Source organism: Microtus ochrogaster, chromosome 15, assembly GCF_000317375.1.
Source record: "Microtus ochrogaster isolate Prairie Vole_2 chromosome 15, MicOch1.0, whole genome shotgun sequence".
Taxonomy (NCBI): Eukaryota; Metazoa; Chordata; class Mammalia; order Rodentia; family Cricetidae; genus Microtus; species Microtus ochrogaster.
The window spans coordinates 27,027,631-27,042,912 of NC_022017.1; the positions used below are offsets into that span (position 1 = coordinate 27,027,631).

Below are 15,282 nucleotides of genomic sequence, written 5' to 3' on the forward strand. Positions count from 1 at the left end.
CAAAATGAAGCAAGCATTTTATTTTACTATTTTTAATTGTTGTAACAGATAAAAATTCTCAAAATGATAATGAATTTTAGTATGGCTTATTTGTGCACAGATTATATATACATATATATACTTATATATAATTGTGATGAATATAGCAATTATATAAGGAAAAGGAGAACACAGGAATACTTTGCTATAATAATTTAAAAACAAACAAGTGTTTACAAAAAGCCTGCTTCTCAGGCGGAGCAGGTCCTTGGGACTCGACCTCAAACGTGAAAATTCAGTAACAAAAACACCATACCTGTCGCTGGCTCCAGTCTCCCGCCCAATGACAGCGCTTCCGGCGGAAGTTCTGTCAGGGCCCCAGCTTCATCAGGCTCCGCCCCACCCTCGGCCAATCGCAACTCTGCTTCTTGCTAGGGGCGGGGACTCGCCATCCACTTATCAGGCGCTCTGGTTGCTAGGGCAACAGCGTCCTAGAGACGCGGCTGGCGCCCGCCCTCCGAATCCCTGCGACCAGGTCCGCGCACGGGTGTGGGCGCAGCGAGGTGGAGGTCACCCAGCCGGGTAAGGCGGCGCGGCTTCTGAGGGCCAGGGGAGTGCGGGGCTGCGCGGAGCGAAGCGAGGGGCGCGGAGGAGCGGGCGGGCACCCGCGGGAGGTAACTTTGCCTACTTCACACAGCTTGTGGTGTTTGTCACCCTGCTCCTTCGCGTCCCACGTAGGTCCCGAACACCACTCTCTGCACTCCGTCAGGAGGAGAACTTGAGAGACCTGTCAGCCACAGGTAGCAACTCGCAAAGGCAGAGCCTCCTCATTCTGCCTCCAGACAAACGCTCCCTTCTGGTACACAGCCTTGACTGACAGTAGTTACTTGCCCCCTCGCTGCCCAAATTCCACGTGAAAGCACTTCGTGAAATATACTGAGGTTTCAGGCTGAAGACTGCCTTCTAGCTCACCCCTCCACTCCCTTTTTTTTCCTCCTGAAAAACTATTTTTGTTTTTATCTATTTTTAGCAGGTCTCACTGGGTAGCCTTGGGTAGCCTGAAGCCTTCCGTGTAGATCAGACTGGCCTTGAACTCACAGAGACTTAGCTGCCTCCTCCAGAAAATGTTTACTTTCTGCTTCTTCAAAGTCCTCTTAAGTCACTCCTGGACAAAGCACCCACATTTCTTTTTTTTTATTTTTTTTAAATTTATTTATTTATTAAAGATTTCTGTCTCTTCCCCGCCACCCAATTCCCTCCCCCTCCCCCAATCAAGTCCCCCTCCCTCGTCAGCCCAAAGAGCAATCAGGGTTCCCTGCCCTGTGGGAAGTCCAAGGACCCCCCACCTCCATCCAGGTCTAGTAAGGTGAGCATCCAAACTGCCTAGGCTCCCACAAAGCCAGTACGTGCAGTAGGATCAGAAACCCATTGCCATTGTTCTTGAGTTCTCAGTAGTCCTCATTGTTCCGCTATGTTCAGCGAGTCCGGGTTTTATCCCAGGCTTTTTCAGACCCAGGCCAGCTGGCCTTGGTGAGTTCCCCAAAGCACCCACATTTCTTAAACTGTATCTGTGTCCTTGAAGGAGTGGACTTAGAGCAATGCAGTAAATGAATCCTGTCTATACATATGACACTTCATCTTTTTATTTAATCCATTGCCTTCAACCCAATAAACATTCTTTGGCTAAGCTCCAGGGATGCTAACACGAATCCTCCATGGCTCCTTGGGTTTTAGGCGGACATGTGTTTGTCTTTGACCCAGTCTTATGAGTGTAAGGAAAAGGGTTCGTTTGTGTCATCTGCGTATTGCCTATCTCGTCTACATTCATTTCAGGGCTTGGTTCGAGGTAGGGATTCTTTTGGAAGAAATGCTTAACTGAAGCTGGATGTGTTGGTGCACACTTGTCATCCCAGCATTTGGGAGGCTAGGACAGACAGGAAGATCTCAGGTTTGAGGGTAACCTGGGCTACATATGAAACCCTGTCTCAAAAATTAAGAACCCCACAAAGGTTACCTTATAGCTTATATGTTGCATGTCAGTTTTATTTGCACCCACTTCTTTTCCTCATACAGAATTTGGGCACCCATCATGTGACCCGTACAGCTTTTCAGCACCCCCAATAGATCAGTGGTTCTCATCCTGTGGGTCGTGACCCCCTGGGAGTTGAACAACCATTTCACAGGGGTCACATATCAGATACCCTGCACATCAGGTATTTACATTACAGTTCTCAATAGTAGCAAAATTACAGTTATGAAGTAGCAGTGAAATAATTTCATGGTGTAGTCACCACCCCTTGAGAATCGGTTTGTTTGGTTTGGTTTGGTTAGTTTTTGTTTTTGTTTTTCCACGAGACAGGGTCAGTCTTTGTAGCCCCATGGCTAGACCTGAGTCACAGGGCACCTCCAGGGCTCACGGTTTCAGTGCCACTTTGCTCTGTCCTGGCCTTTGATTCCTTGCTGCTGTTTTGCTTATTTGGTTTCAGACGCCATTGTTGTCTTCTGCTCCAGTTTGTGATTTGGTCACTGATTCCATGGGTGGGTACATTGAGCACTTGGTATTTCAGGCACATTGGCAGGCCTCACATGGATTGGATTTGAAAGTTTTATTAGATTCAGTTGTTGCTGTTGGTGGCGAGTGTATGTGTGTGTGGGGGAGACACACACACACACACACACACACACACACACACACACACACAGAATATGCATGAGAGCCCATATAGTAGTCAGAGGACAACTTGCAGGACTCAATTTTCACCTTCCACGTGCAGGTCCCAGGGATCAGACTCAGGTTGTCCGGCTTGGCGGCAGTATCTTTATCCAATGAGCTATGTCATTGGCTCTACATACTGTTGTTGCTGTTGTCTTGTTTTCCAAGACAGGGTTTCTCTGTGTTGCTTTGAATCCTGTCCTGGAACTAGCTCTTGTAGACCAGACTGGCCTCAAACTCACAGAGATCCGCCTATTTCTACCTCCCCGGGGCTGGGATTAAAGGTGTGCACCACCACCACCCAGCTAGCCCCTGAACACCTTTTAAATTTAGTCCTCAGAACTCACCTATGAAAAGGTACAGTTACGATGAAAATGTATAATTAGTGACACAGGGTGAGACCCTTCACAAAGCTGAGAAACAGTAGAATGTGGCTTCTGCTCCTATCTTGTCTGATAGTAGAAGCTGTGTTCTTAACAAGCAACTGTCCAGTCACATACCTGAAGTCCAGGCAGGCCTTTGGGATGACATGTAAGAACACCTCCCATGTGGTTAACTAAAACATATAAACGAGCACAAGGCAAAATACTGACAGAACAGTGTCCCAAGAAGCTTAAAATGTCACCTTGACACAGCCTGGAGTCATCTAAGAAGGGAGTCTCAGCTGAGGGATTGCCCACGTCAGGTTGGCTTGCATGTATATTCGTAGGGGACTGTCTTGATAGTTAACTGATGTAGGAGGGCGCAGCCCACTGTGGGCAGCATCATTCTCTGGGCAGGTGGGCCTGGACTGTATAAGAAAGCTGTCTGAGCACAAGCCAGTGAGTAACCCAGAAAGCGAGCCAGCAAGCAGCATTCTTCAATGGTCTCTGCTTTAAGCTCCTGGTTCAGTGCCTACCCTGACTTCCCTCAGGATGGACTGTGACCTGGAACTGTGAGCCAGGTAAACCCATTCCTTCTCTATGTTGCTTTTTAGTCCCAGAAAGGAAATTAGATCAAACAAAACAGTCATGGAGAGGAAAGACAATGTTCAGGTCTTGATTAGTAAAATTGGGCTGTGATGTTAGCTGTGAGTTTCTTGTCAACTCAAGGCAAAACAGACTTAAAAAAGATACCAGTGGCTGGAAATATAACTTGGCAGTAGAGCACTTGCCTAGCATGTGTGAGGTCCTAGGCTCAACTCCCAGCACCTTCAAAATGGAATTTATTTAATCCAGGAAAGCAAGGCCTTTAGTTATTTTGGGAAGACATCTTTCCTCGCATTTAGATGGAAGGGATAGTTCTGGGTTTCGTCGGGCAAGGCTGAGAAGGGCTTCTATGTGGTGATATTTGTTCGTGATCTAACAAATAAAGTTTGCCTGAAGATGAGAGTGCAGAGCTTAGCCACTAGTTCGCCACAGAGGCCAGGCAGTGGTGGCACACACCTTTAATCCCAGCACTCAGGAGGCATAGGCGGGTGGATCTCTGTGAGTTCAAGGCCTCCTGGCCTTGATTCAGTCTAAAAGAGAAACAGAGCCAGGCGGTGATGGCTCACACCTTTAATCCCAGCACTAGGTGCGGAGGGAGGTAGAGACGGGAGGAGAGAGGAATGTAAGGCAGGAGGAGACAGGAGAGCATTGCATTCAGTATGAGGATCCATAGAGACAGGATCACCCTTTCAGTCTGAGGATTCTGTAGAGGTAAGAACTAGTGGCTGGCTGCTCTGATTAGCTGATCTTTCAGCGTTTTATCTGACTCAGGTTTTTATTATTAAGACCAATTAGAATTCGAGCCATACTTCTAGATGACCACTAAATGATAAGCACGTGGGCTCAGTGTCCTCACTTTCAGGAGTGAAGGTGCTGGAGTTTGAACTGAATATTTGGAATTATAGAACCCTGAGTCATAACAGTCTCTAGTAACACATACTGAAAATTTCTCTTCTGGGACCTCGTGAGTGGGATTATCCTGTCCCCTGGGTTGACATCCTCCCCTGGGTACTCATTTACTTAGCAATGATCTAGTCAGCACCTGCCCAGTGCTAACCCTTGTCTGGGCTTTGAAGATGGCACAGTGATGGTCTCTGCCTTGACTTCACGTTCCTCCAGTGCCCACGCTGAAGCCACTCTTGCAGTGGTTTTTCTTGAGTTTGGTTTGATTGCTTGATCATCGTTTAATAACCTGAGATGGTGCCATTGCTGTGTTTTCTGAGTTATCTTCTTACTCACTGGTGAGCACTCACCCAGAGATGAATGGTGATCCTTCTCCAGCTATGAGAGCACTGGCCTTAGCAATTTTTCCTTTTAGATTTTTATTTATTTTTTTGGAGGGCGTGGGTGCCGTGGCATGCACACGGAGGTCAGAGGACAGCCTGTGGGGGTTGGTTCTCTCTTCTTACCTGTGGGTTCTGGGGACTGAACTCAGACCATCAGGCTTCGCAGCAATCGCCTTTACCTGCTGGGCCATCTCGCAGGCCCCTTGTCCACACTCCGTCACTTGCTCCAGGAAGCTCTAGGCTCAGTTCATCCCACCCATTCTTTTGTACTTGGTTGAGAGTCTGCAGTGCTTGTAAGAAGTCACATGTGGTCCTCGCCCTGAGGATCAAGGTTGAGAAGACACTTGAAGGAGAGCAGCTGTTTCCACTCTGCAGACGAGGAGACTGGGATGGGAGAAGAATCCACTTGCAAACTGGCACTGTAGATGGTATCGGCAGTCTGACCCACATCCTTTGCTTTTCCCACTGTCCAAAAGTGAAGAAGATTGGGTGCTGAGGTGTGTATGGAAGTGTGTGGAGGGTCATGGGTGGCAGCGGCGGCTGTGGCGTTTTAATGCCTCTTTCTCCAGGTAGAACAGGACCCTCACTTGATGGTCCAATAGACAGCATTCCTTCAAGTATGTGGATGTAGCTGCCCACATCTTTTATGTGGCTCTTGGTCTTTCTCCAGTTTAGTCAAGTGCTCTCTCCCTACCCTGTGTGATGCCAGCACCAACAGTTTGCTCTTTATGCCACTGCTGTTGGCTGCGCGTAGTTTCCACTCTTGTGTTGAGCAATGCATTCTCTGGGTGCCAAGGCAGATGGATGGTACTTTTGTTAGGATTCTGTTATAAATAGCATCTGCTAAAAACTGGACATCAGTCCTTCTCTGGCAAATGAACAAATAGATGTGGGAACTAGCTGCCACATGGTGGTTCTGCCTGTGGGCAAGAAGCATAGCTGGAGCTGGGTGCGGATCCAGCAGGCAGCGAGGTAGAGGCCGGTGAATTAGGAATTCAAGGTCATACTCTGGTACATAGTGAGTTCTAGGCTAGCCTGAGCTACGTGAAACCCTGTATCTAACAAAACAAAACACCAAAGGCATAAAAGTTTGTGCCTTGAAAGTCTGCACGTTGTGGGTTTTGCAGGGTACTGGCTTTCTAGGCATTGTTAATCTATACCATCAAATTCTGAATAGTTCCTTTTGTTAATGTCTCAGGATGGCCTTTTCTTAGAAAACCTAAGCATGATATAGTTAGGAACGAGATGTATAGAACCTGTCACAGTGTCTTGTCCTGCATAGCACATTGTTAACTTTTAAGAGCAGGGTAACATTAGCCCAGAGTTCTGTCTCATAGTGTTAGGTGTTCATTCAGCCCATCAAGAACAAAGTCTAATGCCATGCTCATCTGTGCCACTCCCATCCTGCATAGTCCTCACCCTGTGCTGTGCTCACCCTGCACTGTGCCGTGCTCACCCTGCACTGCGCCGTGCTCACCCTGCACTGCGCCGTGCTCACCCTGCACTGCGCCGTGCTCACCCTGCACTGTGCCGTGCTCACCCTGCACTGTGCCGTGCTCACCCTGTGCCGCGCTCACCCTGTGCCATGCTCACCCTGTGCTGTGCTCACTCTGGCCGTGCTCACCCTGCGCTGTGCTCACCCTGCACTGTGCCGCGCTCACCCTGCGCCATGCTCACCCTGTGCTGTGCTCACTCTGGCCGTGCTCAGCCTGCGCTGTGCTCACTCTGCGCCAGGTTCATCCTGTGCCAGGTCTCAATAGTTTGAAAAAGCCAGTGGAGTTCCTTCTGCTGGAGGGGCTTGCTGACTATCACGTTCTGGATCCACAGAACTGTCTGAAAGCAGAGAATCAGTGACCACTAGGATGGGCTAGAGAACAGTCAGGAAGTACTACACTCCTGCCTCTCCCACCTGTGGCCCTGACACAGGGATAGAACTGCAGGTGCCTCTGGGCCTTGATAGGGCCTCCTCATCAAGGAAGCATTGTATTTTAATCTTTTACAATTATTTTTATGTATTGAATGTTTTGCCTGCATGTATGCATGTGTATACTATGTGCATGCAGTGCCTACTTAAGCCTGCTGAAGCTCTAGATCCTATGGAATTGAAGTTAAGGACAGCTCTAAACCCCCATGTGGATGCTTAGAACTGCACTAAGGTTTCTGCAATAATAGCCAGTGCTATTAACTACTACTGAGCCAGCTCTCCAGCTCACCTGGCTCTTTTTTTTCCGGCAGGGACTTACTATATGGCTTTGACTTGCCTAGAACTTGCTATATACACCACACTGGCCTAAAAATCACAGATATCTACCAGCCTCTGCCTCCCAAGTGTAACATGAGGGCCTGCTTGTTGGGGTTTCTGTCTGTCCGGTTCCCCAGCCATTTAGTTCCAGAGAAAATCACACAGAGAGTCTACAATAGATATAAACTGATGGCCCATTAGCTCAGGCATCTTATTAACGCTTTTAACATATACCAACCCATTATTCTTATCTAATATGTTAGCCACATGGCTTGGTACCTTTTTCAGCAGGGCAAGTCACATCTTGCCCCTCCCTCTCCCCCATGGTCTGGGCAGGACTGAAGGAAGAGCTTCCTTCTTCCCAGAATAAATCTGTTCTTAATTGCCCCCGCCTCTACTTCCTGTCTGGTTGTCCCGCCTATACTTCCTGCCTGGCTACTGACCAATCAGCATTTATTTAAAACATAATTGACAGATACAGAATTGTTCTCCTGCACCACCCAAGTGCTGAGATTAAAGGTTGTACCACCAGGCCTAGCTCTGTATCTTTTATCTTGAAAGAGGAAATGAGCCAGGTGGATAAGGAGTGCAATGGCCATTCTTGGTTGTCAACTTGGCACACTGGGAATGAAGAAGCCTCAAAGAATTGCCTCCAGTTTGGCCTGTGGGAATGTCTGTGAGGCATTTTCTTGATTGCTAATTGATGGTGAGGGCCTCATCCACAGTGGGCAGTGCCATCCCTAGGTAGGTGGGCCCGGAATGTAGAAGAAAGGTAGCTGATCTAAACTGGAGGAAGCAAGCCAGTAAGCAGCTCTCCTCCGTGGTTTCTGGTTCAGTTCTTGCCTCCATGTGAACATGGTGTAATATATAACAACAACAACAACAAGAATATAAAACAATAATATACAACAATATGTAAAACTGCATACACTATATTTTGATCATATTCCCCTCCCGGAACCTCTCCACTCCCTACTCACTCAACTTCATATTCTCTCTCTCTCTCTCTCTCTTTCTCTCTCAACAACAAAAGCAAAAGTTGAGTGTGGTAGCACACATCTTTAATACAAGCACTCAGGGAGGCTGAGGCCAGCTTGGTCTACAGAATGAGTTCAAGAATAGCCAGGGCCACACAGAGGAATCCTGTCTTGAACCTCCCCAAACCCACAAAAACACAAACAAAAATGAAAATCACAAGCAAAAGACCAATAAGAAAAAAAAAAGCCAAAACAAAATAAAATGAAACAAAAAGTTCACCCCAAACAAAACAAAGTCATGGACTCTGTCTTATGTTGGCCAACTGCTCCTGGGCATGGGACCTGCCCCGGAGTGTGGTTGATATACCTGGCGTCACTTCCCTATGCCAGTGGGTATCAGTTGCAGGTAGCTTTTTGGTTATTGGGCTGCATCTCCACGTCTCTCTCTCAGTGCTGGGACCTGGCCTGGCTTGAGCCTTCGTTGGTGTTTTGTGTGTTGCTACAGTCTCTGTGAGTTCATATGTGCTTCACTGCTGGTGTGTCTGCAGCTGTCTATCACCTCTGATGTGTACATCTTCCTACCTTCTCTCCCATGTAGATCCCTGGGCTTTGCGGGGAGGGGATTGATGAAGACATCCCATTTAGGACTGAGTGCTCCAGAGTTCACTCCCTGCACATTGTCCAGTTGTGGGTCTCTGTCAGGTGCAAGAAGTGTCTCTGATAAGGGCTGACCATGGGGGTCCCCTGGAACCCTCCAAACACTACAGGCCACTGCCAAGGCCATTAGTTGCTCTCTGCAACCTGATAGTAAGTCCCTATTGCTGAAGACAACATTTAGTTATGTCATTGAACATGAGAAGTCGATCTAGTGCCTAATTAAAAGTTTCACCTCCTACTGACCAGCATTTGTGATGCAGGAAGGTACTGTACATGCTACTGGAGGAGAAAGGTGGTCATCAATATCATCCAGCTACAAACCCTGCAATCTGCAACACTGACCAGCATGCAAGATATACTGGTGCAATAGTGGCACAGATATTATGGGAGTAATCAACTGCTTTTTGATTGGATTTAAGACCTACTCCTTGAGATGGAATCCATGCCCGACACTGCTTAAGACTAGATAGGACATGGGCCTAGAGGAAAACAATACAATAGTTTTGTATTTTGTTAAAGGAATATAGCAATAAAATGGCCCCTAATGACATATTGCTGTGCTAATAAATCAATGCTATTTTAAAAGATTTATCATTTATTTACACGTGGGGGGCAGGTAAAGGCATTGGATCCTCTGGAATTACAGTCTTTTGTGAGCTGCCTGATGTGTGCTCTGAGAACCAAACTCAGGTCATTTGTAAGAGGAATAAATGCCGTTAACCACTGAGCTATCTCTCCAGCTCCCGGGCTGCAATCTCCAGTCTCCAAGACTCACACCAATAGACACATCATTACAAAATGGACGAAGGCTTAGCGGGACAACTGAGGTCAGAGTAACTGTAAGGGAGGCCGACCCTTACAGTTCTTCTCAGGGAAGCATCATTCGTGTTGAAGTCCAGTACAGCCATTCTAGAGTGATGTCCGGGGGGCCCCACGGAACTCGGACAATCACACATTCTTAGTTCCCACCTGCTCTTCACGCAATCAGAATCTAGAACTGGGTGCCGCAGTCTGTTTCTAAGAGAGTCCAGGTGACTCTGAGGGACATGTAGGCTGGAGAAGCAGTGAGCCCCAGGACAAGAAGAGTTCAGCAGGTGGAGAGGGAGGGGTGTGGCTGGGTAGGCAGAGGCGCTAGCATGTGAGGACAAAGGTGTCTGCCTGGAAAGGGCTGTGTGTGTCCCGGGGACCACCAGAGGCCAGTGTGGTAGGGGTGTGGAACAGGAGTGGGAGGCAGCTGCAGAAAGACAGAGGCTGACGCGGTGCCTTCCTGGGTGTCAAGGCCCGAGGCCTGGAAGAATGACAGTGATCAGGAGGAACAAGACACCGTAGGGCTTTCAAGTCATTGTTGAGGCTGCTGTGTAGAAGATAGAAGAGAGAGGGAGAGGAGAGAGGCTGGAGCCTGGGAGGAGGAGTGTGCCGACAGTGCTTGCTGGCGGTGACTTTACCTGTGGCTCAGAGAACCAAGGGAACTGGTCAGCCCACGGGTACTAACTCAGCTGCTCTCTGCTTTCCCAGGATTCTCAGATTCGCAAGTATTTGATCTAGGAGAAAATGAAACGCAGCGGTGTCAGGCTAAATGCTGCCAAAGTCAACAGCACTAGGTCGTGCAGCACCAAGGCCAGGTAAGCACTGCTGTGTCCAGCCCCATCTGCCTGCTGCAAGGTCTGCGGGGAAGGTGCCTTTAAAGTTGGTGAAACTCTTGTGCCACCTCCTTCTGGTTTGTGGCAGCCATTCGTCTGGCAAGTAGGAGCATTCCTGCTTGTTCAGGAAGCCCTGGCTTGTGCGTTCTGACTTGGAGGGCTCTGACACTGATGTCAATCCCACTGCCACTATTAGAGACCCTTGGCGACCTGGGCTGCCCCCGACAACCCAGGCACCTGTGGGAACAATTGGGCCATTCAAGATTCCTGCAGCAATTCCCTCTCTCTGCCATAGGTGGCAGCAGCAGCAAATGTTTGGTTGCTTTAACTGACAGCAGGGAAGCTCTGCAAACTTTGCCTGCTCCATCTGAGGACTTGGGGGACTTGGCTGGCTATAAATAGCATATGCCAAACACACCTTGTCTGCTGGTAAGGCAGGGGAAGAGTGTAATTGTTTCCAGTTCTTACACTTGGGAAATGCTGAGAGCTGTGGCGGCAAACTGTGGTTCTGCTTCTTCCCGTTGTCCTGTCTGTCAGCACGGTAGAAGTGGTTACTGAGAAATCCACTGGGTAGAGCATGATGGCCATGACAGAGAGGACATAACACAGACAGCCTGGAACACACAGATCCTCCTGAGTGCTGAGATTAAAGTGTGTGCCACCATGCCTAGCTCATGTATTCCTCTTTTGAGGATTGATATGTGCTAGGTATAGTCATGGTCCCTCATCTCATGGCCTCCTAGGGAAGACATGGAAATTCATGAGACTCGTGGTACTGTAAAAGCTTTACATATACTTTATACTTTTCAGTAGATGGGAGGAGGGCGAGGAGTCATGGATGGTGACGAAGGAAGGATGGATGGTGTGTGTGTGTGTGATATGTGTATAGTAAGGTATGTAGTATGGTAAGTGTGAGGGTGTGTGTAGCATGTGCTGTGTATATATATTGAGTGTATATGATGCATGTCACGTGTGTATGGTGAGCATGTGATCTGTGTGGTGAGAGTGTGGTATATATGTGGTGACTATTTGTAAGTGTATGTGATATATTTGCGGTGGGTACACATGGTACGTGTGTATGGTGAACATGTGTGTATGGTAGGAGGGGTGACTTGTGGAGTGTGTGTGGTGAGAGTATATGGTGTGTGGAGTGTATATGTGGTGTGTGGTGAGTGTGTAGTGTGTACGGTGTGTGGTCTATGTGTGGTGAGAGTATATGGTGTATTTTGTGCGTGTGGTGTATGTGTAGTGTGTATAGTGTATGTGTGGTGAGTGCCTGTGTGGAGAGTGTATGGTATGTGTGTGATAAGCGTGTGTGCGGCGGGTGCCTGGGGGTGTTTGTGGCTTAAGAGAGGCTGCTTGGTTTCATGAAGCTTGTTAAGCTACGTTACAATTTCCCACATAAACATATAGTTGCATATTATGGTGGGTGCAGTGCACAGGCAGTCCTGGTGCCCAAGGGACTTTGGATGGCAGGGAGGCTTCAGCTAGGAGTGGCAGGGCGCAGCTGGTGGTGGGAAGCGCAAGGTGGGCAGAAGCCAGCTCATATGACCCACTTATAAGAGAACATCTGAAACAAAGGGCCCAGTCTCCCCCATCCCAGCACAGCTATTTTTGTCACCTGTTCCCCATGCTGTCCATGTGAGGGATCAGGTATTTATATCAGGGTGTTTGGACTGCATGCTCACTGGGCCTCTTTCTTTACATTGTTCTAAATGCGTCGTTACTATATATTCTTATATTCGCCGTTTCCAGCTCATTAAAACACATTATCCTTAGGAGTTGTGCTTGTTTCGTTTTTGGGTTTATGAGGCCTGTCTTGTGCTGTGACGGGGTAGGTTTGAGAGCCCAGCAGCATTTCTTAGGCTGGGTTTGGGATAAAGGAGGGGGCTCTGTGGGGATGTGGGAGGCCCCAGTGAAGGAAGGCTGGGGCTCACACAGGAGGCTGCCGTCATGGAGACTGGTCAGTTTATAACCATAGTTGTTTCTGCTAAATTGAATTCAGATGGCTGACTAAATTGTTTTTTAAGATACCCTATCATTTGGAAGCAGCTTGCAGAGCAGCTCACATCCTTCTAATTCCTACGTTGAGAACTGTAGACCAGGGCTTGCTGCAGCCAGCAAGTCTTAAGATGGAGGCAGTGTAGACACCAGGCTGGGCTCCCCAGGACAGTGCCAGGACCCTGGGTTCCTCAAGAGTGCTAGCGCCTGCATGTATGTATTGAGCATACATCTGTGTGTGAGCATCTGGAGTCCAGAGGTTGAGGTTGGGTGTTTTTCTCTGCCCCTCTCTTATGAGACAGTTCTCACTGAACCCAAAGCTTGCTGTTAGGGCTGGTGTAGCTGGCCAGCAAGTCTTAGGGCTGTGCATGCTTCTGCCTGTCAACACTGGGGTTACAGGCACACATTGCCACATCTGGTTTTTCACGTTGTGTGCTGGGATGTGAGCTCAGGTCCCCATGCTTGTGCACCAGACACCTTACACGCCAAGTCATACCCTCCCAGGCCTTCTTTCTAGTAACTGCAGTCATAGACTGCAAACTCGGGGCATTCTTGTGAGTTGATAGTGGCGGTTCCTTATTCCCCCCATCAGACCTAAGTAAGTCCCATTGTTTGCACAGATCCCTCACACATGCACATAAACACGCAATAAGTGTGTAGGAGGCTGAGGATTAAGTTTAGTTTGGGTCTCAGCCTTAGTGACCCAGTAAATTTGGGCTTTTTTTTCTCTAGTGTTTAATTTCCCCTTCTTGAAAGATGCAAGTAATGGAATCTAACCCAGGAGATTGCTACAGCCTTGATGATTAGATACTCAGCGGCCTGAGAAATAGGTTCTAGGCCTTGAGTTTGAAGCTGGTAGAATCACGACATACATAGAAGATTTGCTAGCTTATTGCATTACTTTGACTTAAAGCCTGTGTTTATGGAGGCTTTGTGGGGGAGTTTTGAAAAGGCCCCATGGACTATGTTTATCAGTCCACTTCAGGGGTTTCTGAAATAGTGGGCAAGCTTGTTCAACCCAGCCTGATGTCATCTGAGAGTGTGTTTCCGAGAGCTGACATGTGAGGTTGGCTCGATGGCTCAGGGACACCGTCCCCTCTGTGCTGGGATAATACATACATTTGACTTTTGTCTGTTGGTTTTAAATTTTATTTTATGTATATGGGTATTTTGCTGGTATGTATATACGTACACCACATATATGCTTGGTGCTGGCAGAGTTCTGAAGAAGGCATTGGATGCCCTGGAACTGGAGTGGCAGATAGTTGTCAGCCACTATGTGGGTGCCTGGAATTGAACTTGGGTCCTCTGGGCTAGTGCTCTTAACCTCTGAGCCTTCTTGCCAGCCTGTGCCTGACTGTTTTTTTTTTTTTTGAAAACATGGCTTCTAAGGCTCAAACTCAGAATCTTATGTTTGCAAGGGCGTAATTTACCAATTGAGTCATCTCCCCAGCACCGAATTCTGTTTCTATATATACTTGGTTTTTAAAATATGCTTTTTGTGTATGAACATTTTGCTTGCATGTATGTAAATGCACCATGTGTGTGCAGTGCCAGAAGAGGGTGATGGATTTCTTGAAACCTCTATGATATATATTTTTATTCTTAATGGATATGGCAGTTTGTATAAGTTTATAGAATATTGTTTGACCTCTTTTATTTTTGGTGGTGCTGGGGATTGAATCTGCATGTATATGAATATGTATATGAATATGTACATGTATGTGTGTATACATACACACACTAAGCAAGTGGTGTACCAGTGAGCTATGTTCTCAGCCTCAGTATGCCATCTGAATGCATGGATTTTGTGTAAGGAACAGATCAGGGGAGCTGGCATGCTGATCACTTGAAACACTCTTTGTTTCCTATTGTCTGGAACGTCCAGGAGTCTCTCTACCAGATGTTTTGAAATGATAATGCCAACTGAAGTTGCAGTGTTAGGCTTCTTTCTATTCAGCTGCACCTGCTGGCCATCCCAGTCCACGTCCCACCTGCTCCCAGCCTCTCTGTTCCACTGTCTTCTCTTTGATAACTCAGTCTCCCATGACGCTTAGTCCCTACAGTCTACATTGGAGTTGTTAAAGAGGGAGGGGCCCCTTGCTCCTGAACTTTTGTGTATATGTGTTTGTGTATGGGTTCATGTATATGAATACATATGTAGAGGCCACAGACAGTCTCTTTCCACCTTATTTTTTTTAAGACAGGGTTCCTTATGGAACACAGAGTTTGCTAAGTCTATGAGATTGGCTGGCCAGAGAGCCCTAGAGAACCTCCCATCTCAACCTCCACCTGCCCTGCGCTGGAATGGCTAAAAGCCTGCCACCATGACCAGAGTATTTACATGGGTTCTTGAGCTTGAACTTAGGTTTTTATGTTTGCATAGCAACCGCTTCACCAACTGTGCCACCTTCCCAGCCCTGTTACTGTCTTAAACATGTTACCATGTTCTTCTACCCCGACTTAGTTGGAAAGACACAGGAAGGCAAGAAGGGTGTGTTTCATTCTGTCTCTAGACCGCAGCTGTGGCTTGCCTGTAGCTTTTGCTGAGTGAATACTCATTTGGAATGTGTTTACATCATGAATGTTTAGGGTGAACATCACATACAGTCTGTTTCCAGAGCCATTCCAATCAGTTCTTTGAAGCATCTCTGTGGCAACTGCGGTTGGTAAGGAAGGAGAGTTGGAAGTGCCCCAAACAGGTCATCCAGCCATTCCCCCCACTGGGTGTGTGTGTGGGGAAGGGATGAAAGGGGTGATCCCCTGCTGGGCTCTCAGTGGCCTCAGGAGGAATTGCTTTTCATAGGATGGTTCTCTCT

General features: G+C 47.7%; 1 protein-coding gene across 1 annotated transcript in view; it reads left to right on the plus strand.

Annotated features, from left to right (window-relative positions):
• Positions 1-519: 519 nt before the first annotated feature.
• Efcab6 (EF-hand calcium binding domain 6) overlaps positions 520-15,282 on the plus strand; it is a 192,704-nt gene continuing 177,941 nt past the window's right edge. The window contains exons 1-2 of the mRNA XM_026782404.1: positions 520-561; positions 10,338-10,444. Of these exons, the coding sequence (XP_026638205.1) occupies positions 10,374-10,444 (71 nt within the window). The 5' untranslated portion in view covers positions 520-561; positions 10,338-10,373. The remainder of the gene's footprint in view (positions 562-10,337; positions 10,445-15,282) is intronic.